At 37.8% G+C, this 21,715-nt stretch overlaps 1 protein-coding gene across 10 annotated transcripts in view; it reads right to left on the bottom strand.

The window, feature by feature from the left end:
• mark4b (MAP/microtubule affinity-regulating kinase 4b) overlaps positions 1 to 20,297 on the bottom strand; it is a 43,911-nt gene extending 23,614 nt beyond the window's left edge. For 6 of the 10 annotated variants that reach the window (XM_056263392.1, XM_056263393.1, XM_056263396.1 and 3 more), the window contains exons 1-3: positions 19,369 to 20,295; positions 9,070 to 9,267; positions 8,682 to 8,735 (exon numbers count right to left, since the gene is read on the bottom strand). In XM_056263392.1, the coding sequence (XP_056119367.1) occupies positions 8,682 to 8,735; positions 9,070 to 9,267; positions 19,369 to 19,419 (303 nt within the window). In that variant the 5' untranslated portion in view covers positions 19,420 to 20,295. Of the gene's footprint in view, positions 1 to 8,681; positions 8,736 to 9,069; positions 9,268 to 19,368 lie in introns of all 10 variants that reach the window. The other 4 variants (XM_056263394.1, XM_056263402.1, XM_056263397.1 and 1 more) reach the window with 3 other exon arrangements.
• Between the last annotated feature and the right edge of the window lie 1,418 nt (positions 20,298 to 21,715).

The raw sequence follows: 21,715 nt of genomic DNA, 5'->3' as shown, positions 1-21,715 counted from the left end.
CCTAACGTCACCGTTGCTATGGTGACCTGGTATTTAAGCAGGGACTTATCTCACCCCCTAAGTCAGGCAACACTCCCTCAGCACCTGATGGAAAACCTGTCTCTAACCGCACATTACTGCTCTATTTCTACCCTTCTCTCCTGTTTCTATTGTCCATTTTTCAAGTTGCTGACTTCCAGACAGCAGTAATTGAACCCTGATTTGACCTCCTTCCTTTTTTCTTCTTTTAGAGAGATGAATTTGCCTTTCTCGGTTTCCCTCTGGATGGAATTGTGGGTGAACAAGGTCATGTTGGTGGTGCTGGACGCAAACATTTGTCGAGCCCAGATCGTTGTTTGCGCAGGACCACCTCACCTTGATCCCGCTGCAGGCTTCCCACCAGTTAATCCAGGCCTTGTGCTGGGAGCCTGATTGAGCAGCATTTACAGATGCAAAGAGCGAACACCATAACTGTACATTCAGTTATCATGCTTTTAAAGAAATGCACAGGCAAAAATAATCAAAATATACATGGGAGGGTTTACATGTATAATTCATGCCGAAAATACAGAAAAATGTTAGCCTGGTTAAAACCAGACCATTCTCAGTTGTAACTGAGTTATGGTTTGGCAAAATGTCATAGACAAATCATTTCCAGAGGGGCGTCACCAACGGACGTCGCGGATAGACCTAAAACCAATCAGAGCGATGAAGGAGATGACGTATGCAGAGCGGCAGAAAAACATATCCGAGTGCTGTTCTTTGCTCGGTTTTTAACTAAAAGGAAACGTTCAAACCGCTTAAAATAGACGCGATAGCTGATTCGAACGAGTGATGTTTGACGGCGGCATTCATCTTTGTAATGTAGGCTACAAAATCTGCTTCAAAATCCCAGCGCTGTCGTCATCGTGTAAAGCCCGCCCCAGCGTTTCTGATTGGTGCCTCGATTTCGACGGATTGGAAATGGGCTTGAATGAGCTCTTTGCCAGACTAACTTTCAGAGCAAATATAAATTTGCCGGAAGTTGTCTGGGTTTTCCCAGGCTAGAAAAATGTAAGAGATCAAGTCCAAACATTTAGGCCTGGTTTCACAGACAGGCCTTAAATTAAGCCAGGATTAGGCCTTCGTTCAAGACCTTTTATTAATGTACCTTAGAAAAAAACATTACTGGTGTGCATCTTGAGACAAAACAATGGCTACAATAACAACATTGATTGTGAGATAAAAAAAAAAATCACATTGTGAAGTATAAAAATATAATGATAAAAAAAAAAAAAGCAATTAAATGAAAATTGTTAAATATGGTTACACAGCCAATCAGAAGGTTTAGAGTCTGCATGAAATTGAAGTTGCAAGTTTGTAACAGCCATTTTACTTGAAAAAAACGTCACAATGAAGGCGATCAAACAAGAACAAAATAGAACAGGACGAGATTTTATCCCTTGGTAGCAATATGGAGGCAGATCTGATGTGGAGAAGGATTTTGGTTGCAACACTTCAGAAGTAGAAACCAAGCAACTGAAATCATTTCCAGGCTCTGGTTGCTTGTCATGTACAAAAACACAGATTTACATGGAGAGCTTTAATCGCATCACATCTGGTGTTAAGACAAGATGTGACACTTTACACTGAGGCAAACCTTCAGTATTAGGCATATTTCTTCATTCGTCATATCACTGAAAGTGTCTGATAACCCAAGTTTGCCCTTATCAAGTTCATCAGTCAGCTATAAGCACATAACAGCCGTCCACATCCCACTGGGAATCATTTTTCATGTGCGTCTGGTTCTGTCTAGGCCATTCTCTTTCCACACCATCTCCAACTGCTACACAGAGAGGGGGTGAAATATGCAAATGGGAGACTTGACATTTTTGCATGTCTGAGCAAGAGAACAAAAACGCCCACGCAACACTTCTGACATCAAATAATACCTATAACAATGATTATTAGCATGTGAATTATCTTTTGCCTCCGATCACTGTTGCGCAATTCTACAATTAAAGGGATAATTTACTGTCATCATTATTTTCTCATTCTCACGTCGTTCAAACCTGTACGACTTTATTTCTTATGTGGAACATATAAGATACTTAGAACATTAGGGCCCAGAAAATATTGTTACTACCAGGTTTGGAACAGTGTTATTATATAATATAAAAAACTTCAACTTATTTTATTTCAGCTAGTTGCCAAAGCAACATTTCTCATTTTCGTTCAGTTTAACTTAAGGTACTAAAATAACTAAAAGTAAATAAACTAAAACAAATAAACACAAATTAATAAAGACGATACAGACATATTTACAAAAAAATGAATAAAAATTACAAAATCACAACAAAGTTTCTAAAACTAATGAACTAAATCTATAATAGTATATCAATAATAGTAAAAATAACACTGGTTTGGAATGACCTGAATAAATAATGACAGAATTGTCATTTTTGGGTGAACTATCTCTTTAAATATTAGGCAGAGATGCAACACAATGGCTGATTGAATCTTCCATCCGGAGACAGTTTTTGAACGGGCTTTAAACTGGATCACGTTGTGGGAGGCGTCGACAAGGATCTTACATGGGTGCCACATTATATCCAAATAATCCAAGTCTATCATAAGACATTGTAAGAGCCTCTCAGTCGAGAGGGAAAGAACGGTTCTGCATATTCTACTAAAAACCTGCAAGACTTAGAGGAATCATGTCAGTCTGAACGATGACTGCTACAATAACTTCCCAGCAGTGGCAATATGTCAGATCGGTAATCCCTGCTTCTACATCTTTGGCTCATTCTGTTCCCAAAGGGAAGGTTTTTTCATTGTGATTGTCTGTAAGCTAATGGCATCCTCGTATGATCACAGCCGCCCGTTTTTCTCTGTTCACCATCTCATTCTCACCTAAAGAAATCTAACGTTCGGCCAATCCCACAAACACACATACAGCCAGCCGAGTCCAGGAAGAATGTACCATTCAGATGTGAAAACAAAACAGTGAGAGTATTTAGAAAAACTCCAAATAAACAACATGTTAGTTGACAATTTACAGTGAATCATTCACATATACAAGTGATTTTACCATAGAAAACACTTCAGGATTTCAAAGTACTTCTATAGCTCCCAGGCATTAGTGCTTATGCCCACGCCATTTTCCTAGCATTGATCTGGATCCCGGTGAGTGACAGAGAGAGAAAGAGAGGTGGATCACCACAGAGAGCAAAGCAGATGGTCTCATCAGGGCACACCAACAGCTCAGGTCAAAGCTGCCTCTGGGAGGGGGGCATCAGGACAGGAAGTGCCAGAGGGAAAAATCTTTGGCTTACCCAGAAGCCTCATGACTGCTCGAAGTGAGGGGGCACGTCCCAAAGGAATATTTTATTGCTCAGTGCTCTTTCAAAGATCTGGAGATTTCATTTGTGATTTATTTATGTATCATCTTGGTCTGAATTCTTTAGGAGAAGTTAAAACATAAAAAGTAAATATTATATATAAAAAATGGTTTAAAATCATTAAGTTGCACAATTTCTGTAGGTATTTTTTAAAGAAGTTTCATGATCACCAAGGATGCATTTATTTGATTAAAATATAGTAAAAATAGTAATATTGTATATTGTTACAATTTGATCTGTTTTGTATTTTATTATTTTAATTATATTTTAATCTATTTTAAGGTGTAATTTACATATTCCTGGGATGTAAAGCTGGATTTTCAGCATCATTACTCCAGTCTTCAGTGTCACATGATCCTTCAGAAATCATTCTAATATGCTGATTTGGTGCCCAAGAAACATTTCTTATTATTATCAATGCTGTGCAGCTTAATATTTTTGGTCAAAACTGTGATACATTTTTCTGGATTCTTTTATGCATAGAAAGTTTAAAAGAACCACATTTACTTCAAAAATAGAAATCCTTTGTAACATTATAAATGTCTTTACTGTCACTTTTGACCAATTAAATGCATCCTTGCTAAATAAAAGTATTCATTTCTTTAAAAAACCAAAACCCTGACCCCACACTTGCATATTGCACATACACTTGTACAACACCGGACATTGATGGCTACGTCTGAATCCAATGTTATCTTTACTTCCTGTCTCCTAAAGCCTGGGACACACCAAGCCGACGTCAAAGAGCTATTGGTGTTGTTCCCTCTCCTCCGCTGCGTCTAGGCCAAAAAGCTGCACTTGAACACACTGAAAGGACTAAAGGTGACGGTCAACTATTACTAGTAAAAATCTGTCTATATCAGCAGGTTTCAACAGTCCATTTTCATCATTCAAAAAGGAAAAAAAAACTAGGACTGCAGATATACAAACCGTAAACAAAGCAGCGCTTGCTTACCATTTTGAATATCAATCACACTGATCAATTTCTTAATTCCAGTTGGCTCATGTTTTTATGAAAATATTCGTGCATTCGAATGCCCAGGTAAGATTACGTAAAAATGTAACAGCCTTCTATCTGTACCGTCTTGATTTCTTTGCTCGCTTTCATCACTTTCACTTTTGTTCTCGTGCACGCTCTCATTCGCTAAGCTGAACAGTCAATCAGAGTTCTCTCTCACCGACGGCCCAATGTGGATTCAACATGCTGAATTGTCCCTTAAAACTCAAGACGGCATCTGACTAGAGCCGACTGTGCGGAACAAAAATGGCCCAACACTGCCAGATGGCCGACCGGATTGGTGTGTTATACTAGTGTATCCTGTATTATATAGTGTATCCTTCACTGCCATTGATTTCCCACAATCCTGTGTTTCCCATTCTGTGACAGATGAGCTAAAAAAATTAATAAAAGATGTCTGAAAGATGTGGTTTGTGTTCAGTTTTTGTAAATGTATGTTTTTGACCAACGTTTTCCACTTCTGATGTCACTTCTAGCGAGAAATTACTATTATAGTAATAAAGTATTTGTTTAGTTATTACCAAAGCTTGCTCTATTTTGCTGTAGTAGATCATTACGCTACCACAGAAGTCTGTCTGAAATCAGTTTCGTGACATACCTTCATGTGGAAACACTGCCTACAAAGTCATTGCCTGATAAGTTTTCGGACGCAGCCGATGTCTCTCTTATTTAATACACCAATCTGAGGTCTTGGAGTCTTTACTAATGAGCTGATGAGTTGAATCAGGTGTGTTTAGCGAGACATCTAACTGTGCAGTGCTGGCAGTACTCCACAAACAGGGTTGGGAACCACTGTCCTAGATACATACAACACACAATGCCCTACAGTGCCAGAAATAGTGATAATCTCATAATTGATGGAGCTTACATAAGTAATCCATGAGTATTTGGAGTTGATCAGAAATAATCTTGAAGTGTTAGGCAGTGATGCATCCCCAGTGTGACTCATAAATGTCAAGTTTACTTCATCTTCTTCTCTTTTTCGAGTACCATATATCTGGCTCTGCCTGTGCTTTTCCAGCAACTGCTCTCATCGGTGATTTAACAATTATAATGACTGCATATATATAGATAATATGCACTAAACTGGGGTTTTTTAGGACATTCAAGTTACTAATAATTCTAGCTTTTGTGGGAATGAGGAGTCACAATCATCCAGAAAGATGTAAACTGACTTTCCCTAAAGAGATATTTCACCCCAAAATTAAAATTCCTCTTGCCTTTCCAAACCTGACTTGCTTTTTTTCTGTGGAGCACAAATGAAGATATCTTTACAAAAATATACACTTTTTTTTAAAATATCTTAAGTGACACATAATTAATAAATCCATGATTCATTCTCTTAGAAACAATAATAGTCATACATCAGTGCATTTCCACCATTTCAAGACTGCTCAATGCACTAAAATGATATAACAACAACACTATAACAAAACATTCAACGGTGCCAAACAAACCATGTTAAATCAGGGCCTTTTCCCTTTCTGATATCATGTTATAGACACTCCTCACTTCTCTTGTATGCAAGCTTGCTTTCTCAGGATCTCTGCTCCTGTGCTACGGCCCCTCTGGAGTCCCCCCCCAACCCCCCACCCCCCGGGTTCAGTTGCCCCCATTGTTCCTATGTCTGGAACAGCGCTCCTGGCTGCAAGAGACTTGAATAAGAGACACCCAACCCCCTCTACCCTTCTTCACCCACGGTCCAACTCTGTCACCCGCCCTGAAGTTTTTTTTTATTAAAGTAACACTGTGCTCTTATGATGGGGATCCAAACCTTTGCATCAAGCCCCCAATCCTCTCTCTCTCTCTCTCTCTAACACACACACACACACACGTTGATAAAGGCAAATTCCATGTCTTTTCCGGCCCTTCTGAAATCCAGCTGCTGGGAAAGTTCATGGTCAGCTGATTGTGCTTCTGCCCCCCTCCGTCTCTGAACAGGATTAAAAAGAGAGGAGATTGGAGAAGAACAGAAGAAAGAGCCTGCTGGCGTATCTCCAGTGCTGTGGCCACATCAGACTAACAAAACCTCTTGATCTGCACTAAACATGACACAGGAGCAGGGCCGTAACCAGCATAAACATCAAGAGGGAGGACAAACTATTTTTAGATTTCGTCTGCGATCTTTAGTATTTGATTACATCTAGAAGCTTGTCTATCATCACCATGTGTCATAGTTTATGATGTCATGGTGAAGGCTTAATTTTTTCATTATACTGTATATATATATATATATGTGTGTGTGTGTGTGTGTGTGTACTGCCATTCAAAAGTGTGTGGTCAGTGGTTTTTAAAGAAAAAATAAAATAATGTTTTTTAATACTTCAGCATGAAAATACAATGTACAGAACTTGTACAGAAAATACAATGATAATGTTATAAAAGATTTCTATTTTAAATAAATGCTGTTCTTTTGAACTTTCCATTAATCAAAGAATCCTGAAAAATGTATCAGTTTCTACAGTAAATCAGCATATTAGAATGATTTCTGAAGAATCATGACGCGACACTGAAGACTGGAGTAATGATGCTGTAAATTCAGCTTTGACACCACAGCAATATATTATATTAAATATATTAAAAAAAACAACAGTTATTTTAAATTTAAATATCAGCCTTGGTGAGCATACAATACTTTTAAACACACACACACACACACACACACACACACACACACACACACACACACACACACACACACACACACACACACACACACACACAAATATATAGTGAAATACATGTATGTGTGTGTGTGTATATATATATATATATACACACACACACACACATATATATATATATATATATATGTGTGTGTGTGTATGTATATATATATATATATATATATATAATTTGAGAGAAATTCATTCACATCTGTCATTGTCAATCATGGGAATTTGTAGGCCAGATGAAGAATGAAGTTGAATGAAGGTTAAGAATGATACCATGTGAGTGAGTGAGAGAACAAAGAAAGAAAGAAAGAAAGAAAGAAAGAAAGAAAGAAAGAAAGAAAGAAAGAAAGAAAGAAAGAAAGAAAGAAAGAAAGAAAGAAAGAAAGAAAGAAAGAAAGAAAGAAAGAAAGAAAGAAAGAAAGAAAGAAAGGAGGAAGAGGATTATTCTACTCAGAAGTGTCACCTAGTATAATGCTGATGGGAGTGGCCTGCATTTCTGCTGCAGTGTCCAATACATCCCTGCAGAGACCATAAACACCTTTAGCCCCACCTAGCACAATATACTACAGTACACAACACCTCTGCTCTGACCCATCATTTGCTTTTGGTTTTGAGTTGCCCACATGACATCACTCACCAAGACATCACAGATAAACTGTTACCAACAAATATAACTCTTATTTTAAGTGTGCCATCACATCATCTTACTAAAACTTGCTGTTACATACATATTAATCTTCTTGACAGTCATTAGTAACGCATTACACTTGGATATTCTGGAAGAACTTTCAGAGCTTAGCGCCAATAATAATCTATAGGACTGAAATGCTGTGTTAGAAATAACAAAATTCAGAATGAAGCAGCACACCATACTTCTCACATTTAAAGGTGTGATTATCACACACACTTTCTCACACTAACACAAAATTCCCTAGTCATCAAGCCATATGCATAACAGCTAGGAATATTTTGCACTAAGATGGATAAATCCTAATCATGATTCAATTAATGTGATGTACCTCAGACAACATTAAACATAAAACAAATAATAAAGATTAGGTTAGAAACATCATTTATTATTTTTAGCGTGTTATTAAGCACATAAACTTCAAATACTCAAACTGATGTAGATTGTATTATCTTCACAAAGACAAATCAGCTAAAAACAAAAAGTGCAAAATAATGATAACGTGCCTATAAAGAAGAAACAACTTAGCTCCATCAAATTCAACAGCTTTCTCTTATTTGACTTGCTTATCTTATCTTTCCTGCCACTTTCCAGTGAATTAATACATTTAGCTGCAAACTAAACCGAGGACAAAAACAGCTCACTGTTGTATTTTTCAGATTTCACACAGATAAAGTGCTCAGACAGCTCCAGATATATTACAACAGCATTAGACCACAGTCCACCTCAGAGAACAATGGTGGCAAATCAAAGCCATGGGGTCAAAGTTGACATTTTTACTGACCACTGCTAAACAGTGTCTAATCAAATACAATTTGACCAAAACAAGCTCCTCGATATGACCTTATGGCTCGGGCACTGAGTGCAGATAAACATTAGCGCAAAGACATAATTAGGATCACAAGCTTACAAGAGTGCAACGGTTATGACCTAGTTCCTACCTTCTGAAGGCTTGTAGGGTTGAGTTGGGTTTTGTCAATGATTTTTATTGCAACCTGAGAAGACACAAAGTTAAAAATCATCAGAATGCAGCTGACACATTGACTTGACACAACTAAATTGGATATAAAAGGAGCAATCACCTGTTAAATTATGCTAACTGCGCACACCTCAGTAGGTTGATAACATAATTGCTTTTGGTCAAAGTGTGACAAACCAGATGAGCAAATGTAACGTTTTTTTATATAGACATTTTTCATATGTCATCTGGCTCAAAAAGTACAGCAGAGACCAGTCTGGTCACAAAGCAGAACAAGGAGTTTTACCTAATCAGAGGAGCCTTTATTCATTCTTTATTCATTTAATTCCCCACATTAATATACATCTTACCTCCTTGCCGGTCAAAATATGGCGTGCCAACTTCACTTTGGCGAAATTGCCCTTGCCGATGGTCTTGAGCAGCCGGTAGTTGCCGATGTGTGGCAGTTCGTCCGAGCAGGAGGCGATGGAATTCCGGCAACGGGCTCCGAGTGAGCGACTCGACCATCCCGAGCCCTTCTCTGAACGACTGGCTGAGAGAGAGGCATGCTGGGGGTTAAAGAGAAAACGTTACTCATGATGACCAAGCTCAATAAAAGAGAATGTTATTTCAGTGTAGAATATTCAGCACATGAATTCATAATCTTGCAAAATGTAATTAAATTCAGCTTCAAGACATTCACATAAAAATGAATAATCTGTCATCATTTACACACCCTCATGTTGTTCCAAACCTTTATGACTTTGGAACATTAAATTATATTTTGAAGAAAGTTTTGTCCACACAATGAAGGTCAATAGGGTTTAAAATATTGGACCTCAGTGACTTTCCTTGTACGAATAACAAACAAACAAACAATGAGACATTTTTCAAAATATATTTTGTGTGTGTGTTCCACAGAAGAAAGAATGTCATAAATGTCTGGATCAAAAAGAGGTGAGAAAATTATTTAGATGGGTACACTTAAAAGTGTTGTTATATTTTTTGTTAATTGAAATAAAACTGAAATTAAAAAAATATATAATATTAGCTGAAAACCCTAAACCTAAAAATTATTTTCAAATAACTGAAATGAAAGTCCGAAAACTTAAAACTCAAATAAATATAAATGAAAACAAAACAGAAATATAAAATAAAGCACAAAACAAAATGACTAAAAATGATAGTGTATACACTAAAAATAACACTGCTTCACATCTCAACATACTTTAGGTATACGTTTTTGTGGTTTCTCCAAGAAAAGCTAATCTCTGATTTGCTATACATTGCTGACATGTTTCATGTCCGGCTGTTCCAAGATCTTAAGTCTTAAATCTAATCTATCCAGGAATGCATTGCGACACTAAACTGCATGTGCAATGTGATGCAATGTGACGCATGTGGCATTCTCAGCCGGACACTGATCATTCTATGTGGGTACAGAATAATCAAAAAACAAATACAGAATGCATCTTATTCTTGAATTCTGACAAAATTATCTTGATTTATTGCGTGTACATTCTATATAGAGTATAAGGATATATTACATATAGTACATCTTTATGAGCAGATATATTTTCTATAGTCTCATGAGCTCAAATTTTAGTAATGGGAACATCTTTTCACACCAATAAGGCTCTTTTAGTGACTCTACATCCCCACACCCCCTATCCCCAACAGTTTGACCATTTCATGCTGACATAGACCTCATCGCCTCGCCTGTCACCCACACATCCTCCTCCACCACCGCCCACTGCCCCACCCTGTCCAAGCCACACACATTGATTGTTCCACTGCTGCTCTCTGTCTGATTGCCCTTGCAATTTATATGAGAAGGTGGGGGCAGGGTGTAGAGGAAGAGGGTTTCTCAGTGAAAGCAATATGTCACTGAAATAGATGGTTTAGATGGGGGAAGAAAGCACCTTGCTATAGAGAATAATAAATGATGATGCATTTAGATATTCAGTTTCCTCCCACTTAGTGTTTACATGCACTTTAAAAGTCTGATTTACATCAGACAAGTCATGTAAACGCTTTATTGCACCCAAAGTCATACCTGTCTGATTTTTGCAAAAATTTAATTTAAGGTGTGGTCATGTTAGCAGAATTTTGTGGGCAAAAAATCTATTATTCACAGTCAATAGTGTAGCAATGCATAAAGCACTCCACAGTCCACACACAGAAGTCACTTTCAAACTAAGCAGATTTCAACGGAGTGAATTCTCATGACCAACTTGAACACAAATCTTCAAATTCCGATTGTATGGATTCCTATCGAAATTACTGGATTTTGAATGCATAATTTCAGCAAGCAACACTAAATATTACATTGTGCTTTTGCTACGAAACACAGAGGTGACTCTTCTTTAATCCTTCAAATGTTCAATTCCGTATGTATCTTGTACATTTAGAGATGAAGTCTGTAGTTCAACAACATGCAGGAGCTAAAAGGCTTGGTTCACCCAAGAATTTAAATTCTTTCATTAATTACTCACCCTCATGTTGTTCCAAACCCGTAAGACTTTCGTTCGTCTTCGGAACACAAATGAAGATATTTTTAATGAAATTTTAATGAAAATGAACCTCATTGGTTCTTGCAGAAGCTCAAACGTGCTGCTTAACACGAGAATTAACCTCTTTGGTTTTCGCACGTCAAGCAAACATGCTTGAGCTTCCGTTTACCATAACTGATGTGTGCGTTGATGAATGTTTTATGTGAATAAAAGCCTAAATTCAATCTGTTCATCATATAAAGCGATTGTTTCTCTTCAGAAAATTTGGACTAATTATAGATTGTAAAACCAATCTCTTTATGACCTTTTTGAAGCTTCAAAGTGGTAGTTGCATAGCGGTCTATGGAGGGACAGAAAGCTCTCAGATTTCATTAAAAATATCTTAATTTGTGTTCTGAAGATGAAAGAAAGTCTTATAGGTTTGAAACGACAAGAGGGTGAGTAATCAATGACAGAATTTTCATTTTTGGGTGAACTATCCCTTTAATTATAACTGCAGATTTAAAAATATGTATTGATCTAGACCTGATAGGACTATGCAGCGCCCAAGACATAATTCTATATAATAACATGATTCTAGAGTCCCACCCCAGACTGAGACAATAGACTGCCTATCTAGCCTGCATCCTGCTCGTGGTAGGATAGAAGCACATGTGAAGGGGGTAGAGATGGGTCAGGGTCAGTCCATCCAGACACACATCCTGCTATTGCATCTTATGACTTACTCCCAAAATCCATTTACAGGGGTCTATGTCCTGTCCTGTCCTGCCTTGCCCTGCCCTGCCCTGTGAAGCTTTGCATTTGGCATTGCAGCAAACCAGTTTCCCCTGTGCTGATTTCTTTCACAGCGTTTCCTTGAAATTAATGCACAACAATGAGTTTTAGTCGTTCACAACATCACTATGCAATATTGTGTTGATGTGAGATAAAAGTACATGTGAGGTTGATGTGAGGAAACAGGTGTACACTTGAGCCAGGTGTGAAGAACCCAGCCAAAACTCAAACGTGCATGGTTTCCTGTCTTGGATAGATGTTTTGCTTGCCTTTTGTAACAGTTTTCTGGTGTGGCTCCCAGAGTAAATGCTTGCAAAAAAGCTTTAGGCTTCTTAAGATTCAGTGTAAAAGGATTTATTGGTTCACTCTTTATAGGCTTATGTTCACTGACATGGAAATAAAACAAACAATATATTGACTTCTAAAGCCACTTTTTGTAATGTCTACTCAAAGATTTGCTTATCTGCCACAATATTAACAGGCTGCATGCAAAAACAAACATACTACATAACCAGTGTAGCCCAATTCCCGAGCATTAGCAGAGAAAGAATTTCCTCACAAGCAAAATGGACATTATAACTGAAATTTACCTAAATGAATCAAAATTAAAATCAAATAAAGAGCTTATGAATCAGAATCAAATTGATTCTGGAAATCTGCATCAGTACCCAGCCCTGCATAAAAGCTGTAATTAATTATTCAGCATATCATGCAATTAATTTGATAACATTTTAGCTGAATGACAGTCCCACTTCGACAGTTTAATTTTAACGGATAATTTTTAACAAGCTTGTGAATCAGAATCAAATAGAATATGGAAATCTGTATCAACATCCATTCCTGGCAATTAATTGTGATTAATTATTCAGCATATCATGCAATTAATATGATACCATTTTTAAGTGAACTCCAGTCCTACTTTGAAAGATTCATGTTAACACGGATAATTTACATAGTTATTGTGACTGTGAGAAAATCAAATCAAGAGCTTGTGAATCGGAATAAAATTGAATCTGTAAATCTGTATCAATAATATCCCACCTAAACAATTTACTATGATAAATTATTCAGCACATCAGAATAGCATTTAATTAAACACATAAAATGTTTAACTAAATGACGGTCCTACTTTGACAGGTTAATATTAAAAATGGATAATTCACATGGTTATTGTGAGATTAATATATTTAAATGAACATGCAATCTTGCTCTATTCAGCAGATGACCAAATTCTAAGACACTGCCTCAACACTGACTTGTGGCAGGCCTTGTGACTGAAATGCTATTAGCCCTTATGCTACTTGTTACCCTTAAGTAAGTGTCTCTGCCATGAGTGAAACATCTGAATAACTAATGGTGCCGCAGTCACAGACAGGCAGCAATCCTCATGACTACAGAGCAAAAGTCTCACCTTGGCATCAGATGAGAGAGCCAAACAAAAAGCCCCAGCTGAGGCCCATCTGCTAACCGTACTCCGCAACCCCCCTCCCCATCAACTAGTAACATAACCCCCTCATGTGCCCGCACACACATTAGCCAAACACACAAGGAGACAACATCAGTATCAGTTGTCAAGAGCAACTATTGGCTTGGCAACGAAACAGGGGGTGCCACAATGACTAGCACAAAAAACATGCTGATTGTGTGATTGTCGCTCATGGTCTAAACACCCTCTTGATTCAAAAACATGCTCAGAGTTAAAGGTTCGACTAGATAAACATGTTAGCTGGCCAAACCAAATGATAACTGCATTGTGGTGGACAACATAATGTATTAGTTTAGGCTGACTTGAAGACACTGATATACTGGACTAGATATTTACCACAGTAACATTAACACAACAAACTAGTAGCGCTATGAACAAGACATGCCACAGACTTAGACAAACCAAGAAGCAAATGCTCTTTATAAAAGATGCGCCTTCAACTTCAGTTTCTTTGCTTTCTTCACAGCAGACACAATGACCTCTTTATTCAGAACATGAGTGTCTAGGCCTAGGTTTCACTAGTTCCTCAAAAAAAGCCACCAGGCGTGTGGTACCCCTGCCTATCTGAACTTTACATTGGATCAGCTTTCCTGCTTTACTGAGGAACAATGAAAAACCAATCCTCTTAGTGAATTTCTTTTGGCTGAAAGTGGAGGTATAATGTTAACTTACAACTATCTTTTAAAGGGTGTGATAGTGTGTTACGGTTTCTCTTGAAGGGGTCATAATAAAAATGAATTATTTGACAGACTTTAACAACCATTTCCAACCTCTCTTTAGATGTAAACTACCGGTAGCTGTATGTTGCTGCTGTCCCTGCTGGTTTGTTGCCAGGTGCAATATAGTTTGCATTACTCCATCATTCAACAAAAATCTCTTTCATTTTTCATTAATTTTCATTAATTCCATGCAATTTGTTCAATAAATTGTCACAGGTTCATGAAACAATCAAATTGTTACATTAAAATGAAGACAGATCTGGTTGAAAATAAACTTCAGCCAACACTGGGATCCTTCAGAATGATGTGCACTGTGGTAGGTGCTACACATCCAGGAACAGCACGTGGTTTTGCAGACTTGTTAGCCTATTCATCTTAAGGTGCGGTCCCATTAGCGAAATTTCATGGGCAAAAAAAGTCCATTGTCCATTCATTAGTAGTAGTGTAGTGATACATGAAGCACCACCCACACATAAGTCACTTTCAAACAAAGGAGATTTGCAGATGTGACTGCACCTTTACTAGGGATGCACAATATATCAGTTATCAGCCAATGTTAGAGATTTCTTTATTATCTGTATCAGTCACTGTTAAAGTTTAAATTCAAATTTATTTTGACAAAATAGTACAAATACAATGCAGTAGAATTCCATTTATCAGCTTATCAGAATCATCCAGAATTTTAGGAATCATGTTCTTATCATACCATTAGTTCTTATGTACAGAAGAATAATAGTATCTATCCTTTTCCTCATTACCTCACTGTGACTGGGAGGGGCAAATCTCTAAACACTGAAAATATGTCTTTGTAAATGACGTGTTAGAGTGTAAAAACACGTAACAGATCAGCAATGAGGAAGCCGAATGCGTGAACAATTACGCATTACTTTACCAATCAGTTTCCTCTTTTGATGTTTCGACACTTCAGCATAAGTTAAACGTCCACACAGTAGCTAACACGTGAATAATTATCCTTTCAAACCAGAGATTTTTTAGCTGATATAGACATCATTTAAAGTGTCTGCTCCTTTGTGAAAGCTCCAAGCTTCAACACATAATCAAAATCAACATTTGTGCGAATTTACAGAGTCTAGGTCAAGTCAAACAAAATGATGCAATTCTAACATCTTATTTTGTACCATTTCCTTTGGATAAGCTGTTACAATGTGATGGTTATCAAGATGGCTGCAATTATAGAAAAAATTTGACCTCACAAAAATGAACATGAATTAATTTTCACAAATGCCTTTAGATGTACCACTGAACATTCTGGGCTTCCTTCTTGACCCATGATGTTTCTCTGCCCTAAATGGAATCTGTGGATTCACTTGCAGGCTCTATGTTTTGACATCATCGTTCCACTCTTGTTCCGACATCATCGTTCCACTCTTGTTCCATGGCTAGACAGAGAGTTTTAATAACCTCCCAGATCGGTAGACACATTTCCTACTGTGTATGCTTTGCTCGCTATCTCATCGCTTCACATCAGCTCTCATCATTCTAGATTAGGTCTCGCAGTGCCTCTGTGTGACATGCCACACTGTTGTGTCTGTGCTGGCAGAGGTGCTGGATAACTGAAGCAAAATATGCAAACTTTTCAACTATCTTCAATCATTCATGTATCCAACCACTCCCTTTTTCTTTATGTATGCTTCTTTATTTTTCAGTCTATGACCATCTCCACTAAGTCGCTGTTTAGGGATCCCTTTGTGTGTTAATAGTTTTTGCATAACATATAATCCGACTTTAGATTACAGTCGCAATAAATACAAGCAATCAACTTCCTCCAAAGCAATCAAATTCTGAAATGTCATGTAACAATGTGTACAGCAGATGTATTTTACATCTCCTAAAGAACTATTTAATACCCAAGCCAGATAAATGGATGGACACCTGACATGAAATCCCACTTATAAAGAGCTTTGGTAACAATAAGTACACAGAACAGTTTGAGGAGGAAATAGAGAAGAGGTTCTTACAAAATGTGTGAAAGCCATATTTGCAACAGTCAACATGATTGGCCACAGATAAATACTTGTTGGTGTTTGCCACATTATGAAAACAAATTCCAGAAACATATCTCATGGAAGGAAGGAACCAAATAAAAGAAAATGTTGACATCAATGACTCACTTCAAAAGCTTTTTAATTTACATTTCATTCTTTTCATGACTTAAAATTTATAATGCACAAGTCAATTTGACTACTTTTTAATCAAATAAACTGGTATACAAGTTTGCAAGTAGACAAAAGCCACAAATTTCAATTTTATAAACTGTGCGCTTAAATAAGGTAGACCTAGCCTTGCTACCTTGCAAACATGTTTTTGTGTTGTTTTGATATGCTCTGTGTGTTAAGAATGTTGTAATGAAATGTCGGGCACTTGTTCACATCATAAACCAAAGGCAACTGTTTAAGCTTTCAATTAAAATACAACAAAAATACTATAAATGTTATTCCATTTTGGCAAATGCACAAAGAGGTCACCAAATATTCCAGACTGGGGAAGGGCAACAGTAAAATGAAATAAAACTGCCCATCGATCAAACACTAATCTGAATGTTGATGGTTTTTATAGCCCTGTTAATCTATACACAAGTTTACGCGCCAAATCATGGGCGCCGCCATAACTCTACTTAAATGCACTTCATTTCCGCCGGAAGAGGTTTGCACACAGCGTCTGCCGGTGTACACAGCGACGGTTCCACGACTGGAGATGGCGTTACTATCCCCCACCCGAATTCAGTGCAGAACACTAACATGACGACGTGGCCCAGCATAACGTACAGCGAGATTTGCTCCTACTTCGTGCAATCCATGGCAATAGATGGAAAAGCAATTGGACAATCTGAAAGCCGTCGAGGCATATCAATATCTGCACAGCAACAAAGTCGGTTGTGTCATGTCATACACAGCTAGATAAAACAGACATAACGTGCAAATAACTATCAGTTTATGTCCGTGGTAATAGCAAATGTATCTGTGTGTTACTTTAATGTTTCTTTTAACATAATAACAACAATTGTGGCTAAATAAGTGTTTGCAGTTTATAGCTTAATCAGGGAAGACATTTACATGATTATAGGAAATAAAAGAAGCATGTTGTTGCGGATGGAATACGTGTTTGTATTTGGAAAACGGACTGTAACCTATAACATGACTTACTGCTGAGCTATAAATAAAGACATGATCTCTTTTGCAATTATCCTTATGACTCTGCATTGTTTTACCTGCTGTGTACCAACCAACCATTTTACCGGTTAAAATACCTTTAAATGTCGAAACTAACCCCTTAAAATGCAGTAGCCTATTCTACTTACAACAAAACGATTGAAGCCTCTACTTATTGCAATAAATAATGCAATCACTTTTCGCCACCGTGCCGGATCTCCGGCGTGCGGCCGTGAGAAAAATATTTTCCCGATTCATTTTTGTCCAGCTTTAACGTGTTAAAATATTTAATGCAAACGCAACATCTGTTCTTTCTGTCATCCTTTTGCTAGGGTTATGACCATTCTCTTATTCACGCAAATGCTTTAACCACTCATGCGCGACAAGACAAAAGAGAACGCGCTGTCAGTGAATGTCCTCCTGACGATCCGAACTATATCATAGGCTTCTTAGCTAGAGTGCAAAGTGTGTGTGTGTGTGTGTGTGTGTGTGTGTGTGTGTGTGTGTGTGTGTGTGTGTGAGCCATGATGATAATAATTAGGCGATCGAACTGTGTGTGAGAGAGAGGCGCGGGCGCGATACTGTGTGAGTGTGTTTGTGTGTAAACAATGGAGCGCATGGACCTCTTCGTAGCTGGTTTGCGGTCGTAGAACTCTCTATCTAACCACTCGTTCAGGTGCTTTCTCGAGTGTTTACAACCAACTATCACACACATCGTTCCCGAACCACCTTTCTTCATGTTGTAATTGTTATGTCACTGCGATATCAGCGCTTTGTCGAAGCTAGCTAGCAAAACAAACCCAGACCGCCAGAACGGAAGTGGGTTGCATCGACGGGAGGAGTTTAGGATGTAGAGCGGAAACGGCTCATAAACTTGTGTATAGCTCGGCCTCAGAAAGCTGAATTCACACTGATTCACAAAGAAGTGAGTTTACTTTGCATCACTTACAAGTACACAAGTACCATTTTGCACCAGGACACGAATAGGCCTAACATAGGTTGCAAATGAATCTTCCACAAATTAAACTTTGTGGAAGATTTAAATTCTTTGATCTAAACGATAAAAACGTTGTAGATATACCCTCAATAGTGTCAATGTGTCATTTGTGACAGTGGCAGGACGTGGAGTGGCAGGACGTTGTTAATTTAAAAATTCATGTTTAGTCAATGCAACTCCGATACACAAACAGCCACAAACACAACTAACAACTACAGCTGAGCTCCGTGATCACTTCTGGCTTCATGCCAGTGCTCTTGACTAGCGATTAACGAGTCTCTCTGTAGACTCGAATATTTTCAATGAATCGGCTGAACTGGTTCGGAAAATCGGTTCGACGTACTGAATTCGTTTATGAATTGTTAGCGCGGTTCTTGAGAACCGATTCTTTTTCGGTCCTGTCTGACTCATATTACGAACTGTGTAACGTTACTGATGATAGGAGCATTTGGAGTGAACCGATGAATTGACAAACTGGCAAATAAAGATACTTTAATAGCCAACTAACAGAAATAGCCTACTAATGAACATTACGTGTTAGAGGCTAGCCTACTTTATGTCACAAAAGTATGACTGCATGGCAGTTTAATCCAAACATAAAACAAAACAATACATACTTTTTTGTCAAATGTTTTGAATTGTTTAAAGTCAATACAAATTATAGGCCTATTTCGTTTTCGACTCTTTATGAGCTGAATCGTGATTGCAACAACCGAACTAGGACACATGAAATTACAACACCACTGCTGTTAAGAACGTAAATAAAAATAAAAACGTAATAAACAGCAATAGCTATGTTACTAAACAGCACATTTAATAATATGTCATTCTAGAATGTCCTAATAATTACGTGATGACGTAAAGGAGTAGCTGATAATGTTATTTTGAACCTTTTTTTTTTTAAGCGAACTGTTTTGAAAGAACCGATTCGCATAAACGAGTCTCACTTCCCATCGCTAATTTTGACGACAAACGTTCTAATCAAATGACGTAAGAAAGCTTTTAACTTACGTGGTCTGCATTCCTTTCGTTCCCAGGCTGCAGCGTTGCGCGTGAGGACATCGTCCCTGGAGCTTCAGCTTACAGCAATACTGGGTTTATTTCAGCGGTCCGTGTACAGTTGCTAATTGAATCAGCACAGACAGGAGAAGCAGTCCGTAGCCGAGCCAGTATCGCGAGGCTATCGCTGCCCTCTCCGACCACCAATACAGCGTTTTTCTTTAAACAATCCTCATTTTTGGTCAAGTTTACTTGATTTTATACGCAATGCTGATGGGATGTGAACAAAGCTAAAATAAATAAATAAATAAAAAGCTATATGATGCTCATGTCTGTGGAGGTTTGGCTAGCCGGAACAATAGATCATGTTGTACTTAGCTAAACGAAAATGTTCCATCCAACAGTCCATACAGTGTCAGTTTTACAGAAATGTATGTTGAATCCTCAAGAATACGCCGTCAACGATTGTAGACCACGAGACAGAGAGAAAGAAAACAAAAGCAGAACAGAAGAGGAAAAGAAAAAAAATCGCTACCGCAGCATCAAACAGGGGAAAACATCCTCATTTTTTTCAATGAGTCTGGCTTGTCCAGAGAAAATAAACCACTCCCACGGACACAGCGTCCCCTTCAAAGAGGCATCTGTGTACATTTCCAGGAAAACAATATATTAATAAATATACAACAGCGGATAGCCTACAATACGAAATACAATCTATTAAGCGTAGCCTATCTCGAGCACAGTCCCGTCCCAACAAAGACCACTGAACAATATCCTTTTCGAAGAGGCAGGGAATGTCAATGTTCCCAAACATAAAAACTGTACAGTCGCTGTAAAATGTTCATCCCCAGCAGCGTGTGACACTGGCATCAAGGAAGGACGTCAGGAGAAAGAATAGGCTGGGCAGGGCTGCGGCGGACGCTCACACACACACCCTTCCCCCATGGTCCTAAACACACTGCCTGTTCATTCATTCATGTAGCAGACCCATCGCCAGACAAACAAGGTTGCCGAATAAATGTGCACCACTCCTCCAGCTGGTCACTGTACGCTAGTACATTCTGGTCCTGGAAACTTGATTCAAAATGCATCTGCATAATATAATAATAATCTGCATAAAATATATATGAATGTTGATGGATCTTCTGCATTGCTAAATTTCAAATAAAATGAGGATGTGAACAATATTGAGAAATGCATTAACCCCGCTGACAAAAGATTCGATTTCAAATAAATTCTGTTCTTTTGAAATTTCTATATCAGGAAACCTGAAAAATGTATAAAAGTTTCCCAAACATGATTAGCTGTTTAAACCGTTTTCAACACTGATAATAATAAGAAATGTTTCTTGAGCACCAAATCAGCATATTATGATTAATCTGATTGATCATGTGACACTAAAGGTTGAAAATTCAGCTTTGCCATCACAGGAATAAATTACATTGAGATGCAGTATATATATACACATATTTGAATAATACTTCAATCATATTTCATATGTTTTATGAAATATGGCCGTGACATCCATTTTGTGTTTTGCAAAGTTTGCTGCATGTTTCTGTATTTGTAGATTTTTTTTTCCACATCTTTCTATGCTGGAAAACTTTTGTTTCTTTATATATTATTTTATATAGCCTACTGGAAAACAATAAGCATTTCAAAAAGTTTTAAATGCTTTTACCTCCAAAAAGATTAAATATATGCAAAGAGTCAGTATTTACAGTGTTGACCATTGTTCTTCATTCATAACCTCTGCAATTTGCTCCAGCATGCTATCAGCTTCTGGGCCAAATCCTGCTGATGGCAATCCATTTATTAGTGCTCATAGTTTAGTATCACAGTTTGTGATAGATTCTTTTGAGGATTGACCACAGGTTCTCTATGGGATAAAGATCTGGGGAGTTGCCTGCCACGGTCCACGGATCCAACATTTAAATGCAATGATCTCCAAGCCACTTTATTATCACTCTTGCCTTGTGACATGTTGCTCCATCATGATATAGAATGCACAGATCATCACCAAAATTGCTCCTGAGTTCAAGAATGTGCATTATGTGTTTGGTTTTAAACAGAGGAAAACACAGGCAAAAAGGAACAAGATAAAGATCTAATAACTAAAATTATTTGGGCAATTGTTGCTTCAGATCATGATGATAATTGTTTCAGTCGTTTGATTTTATATGACTCTTATTGTGTTGCACAAGCTAATGCTTAACAAAACATAACAGATTGACTTCCTAAGGTACAGTATACTTGTCAAATTGCTGATGAAATTCAGACTTACTGTTCTCTGGACTGATAAATGTCAACCAACTGCGTCAAGGCTGGGATGATCAACTTTTGTTAGAATGCAGTGATT

The sequence above is a fragment of the Rhinichthys klamathensis genome, unplaced genomic scaffold (assembly GCF_029890125.1).
Source record: "Rhinichthys klamathensis goyatoka isolate OS25496 unplaced genomic scaffold, OSU_Roscu_1.1 h1tg000206l_1, whole genome shotgun sequence".
Taxonomy (NCBI): Eukaryota; Metazoa; Chordata; class Actinopteri; order Cypriniformes; family Leuciscidae; genus Rhinichthys; species Rhinichthys klamathensis.
This window is presented reverse-complemented; position numbering and strand designations above follow the sequence as displayed.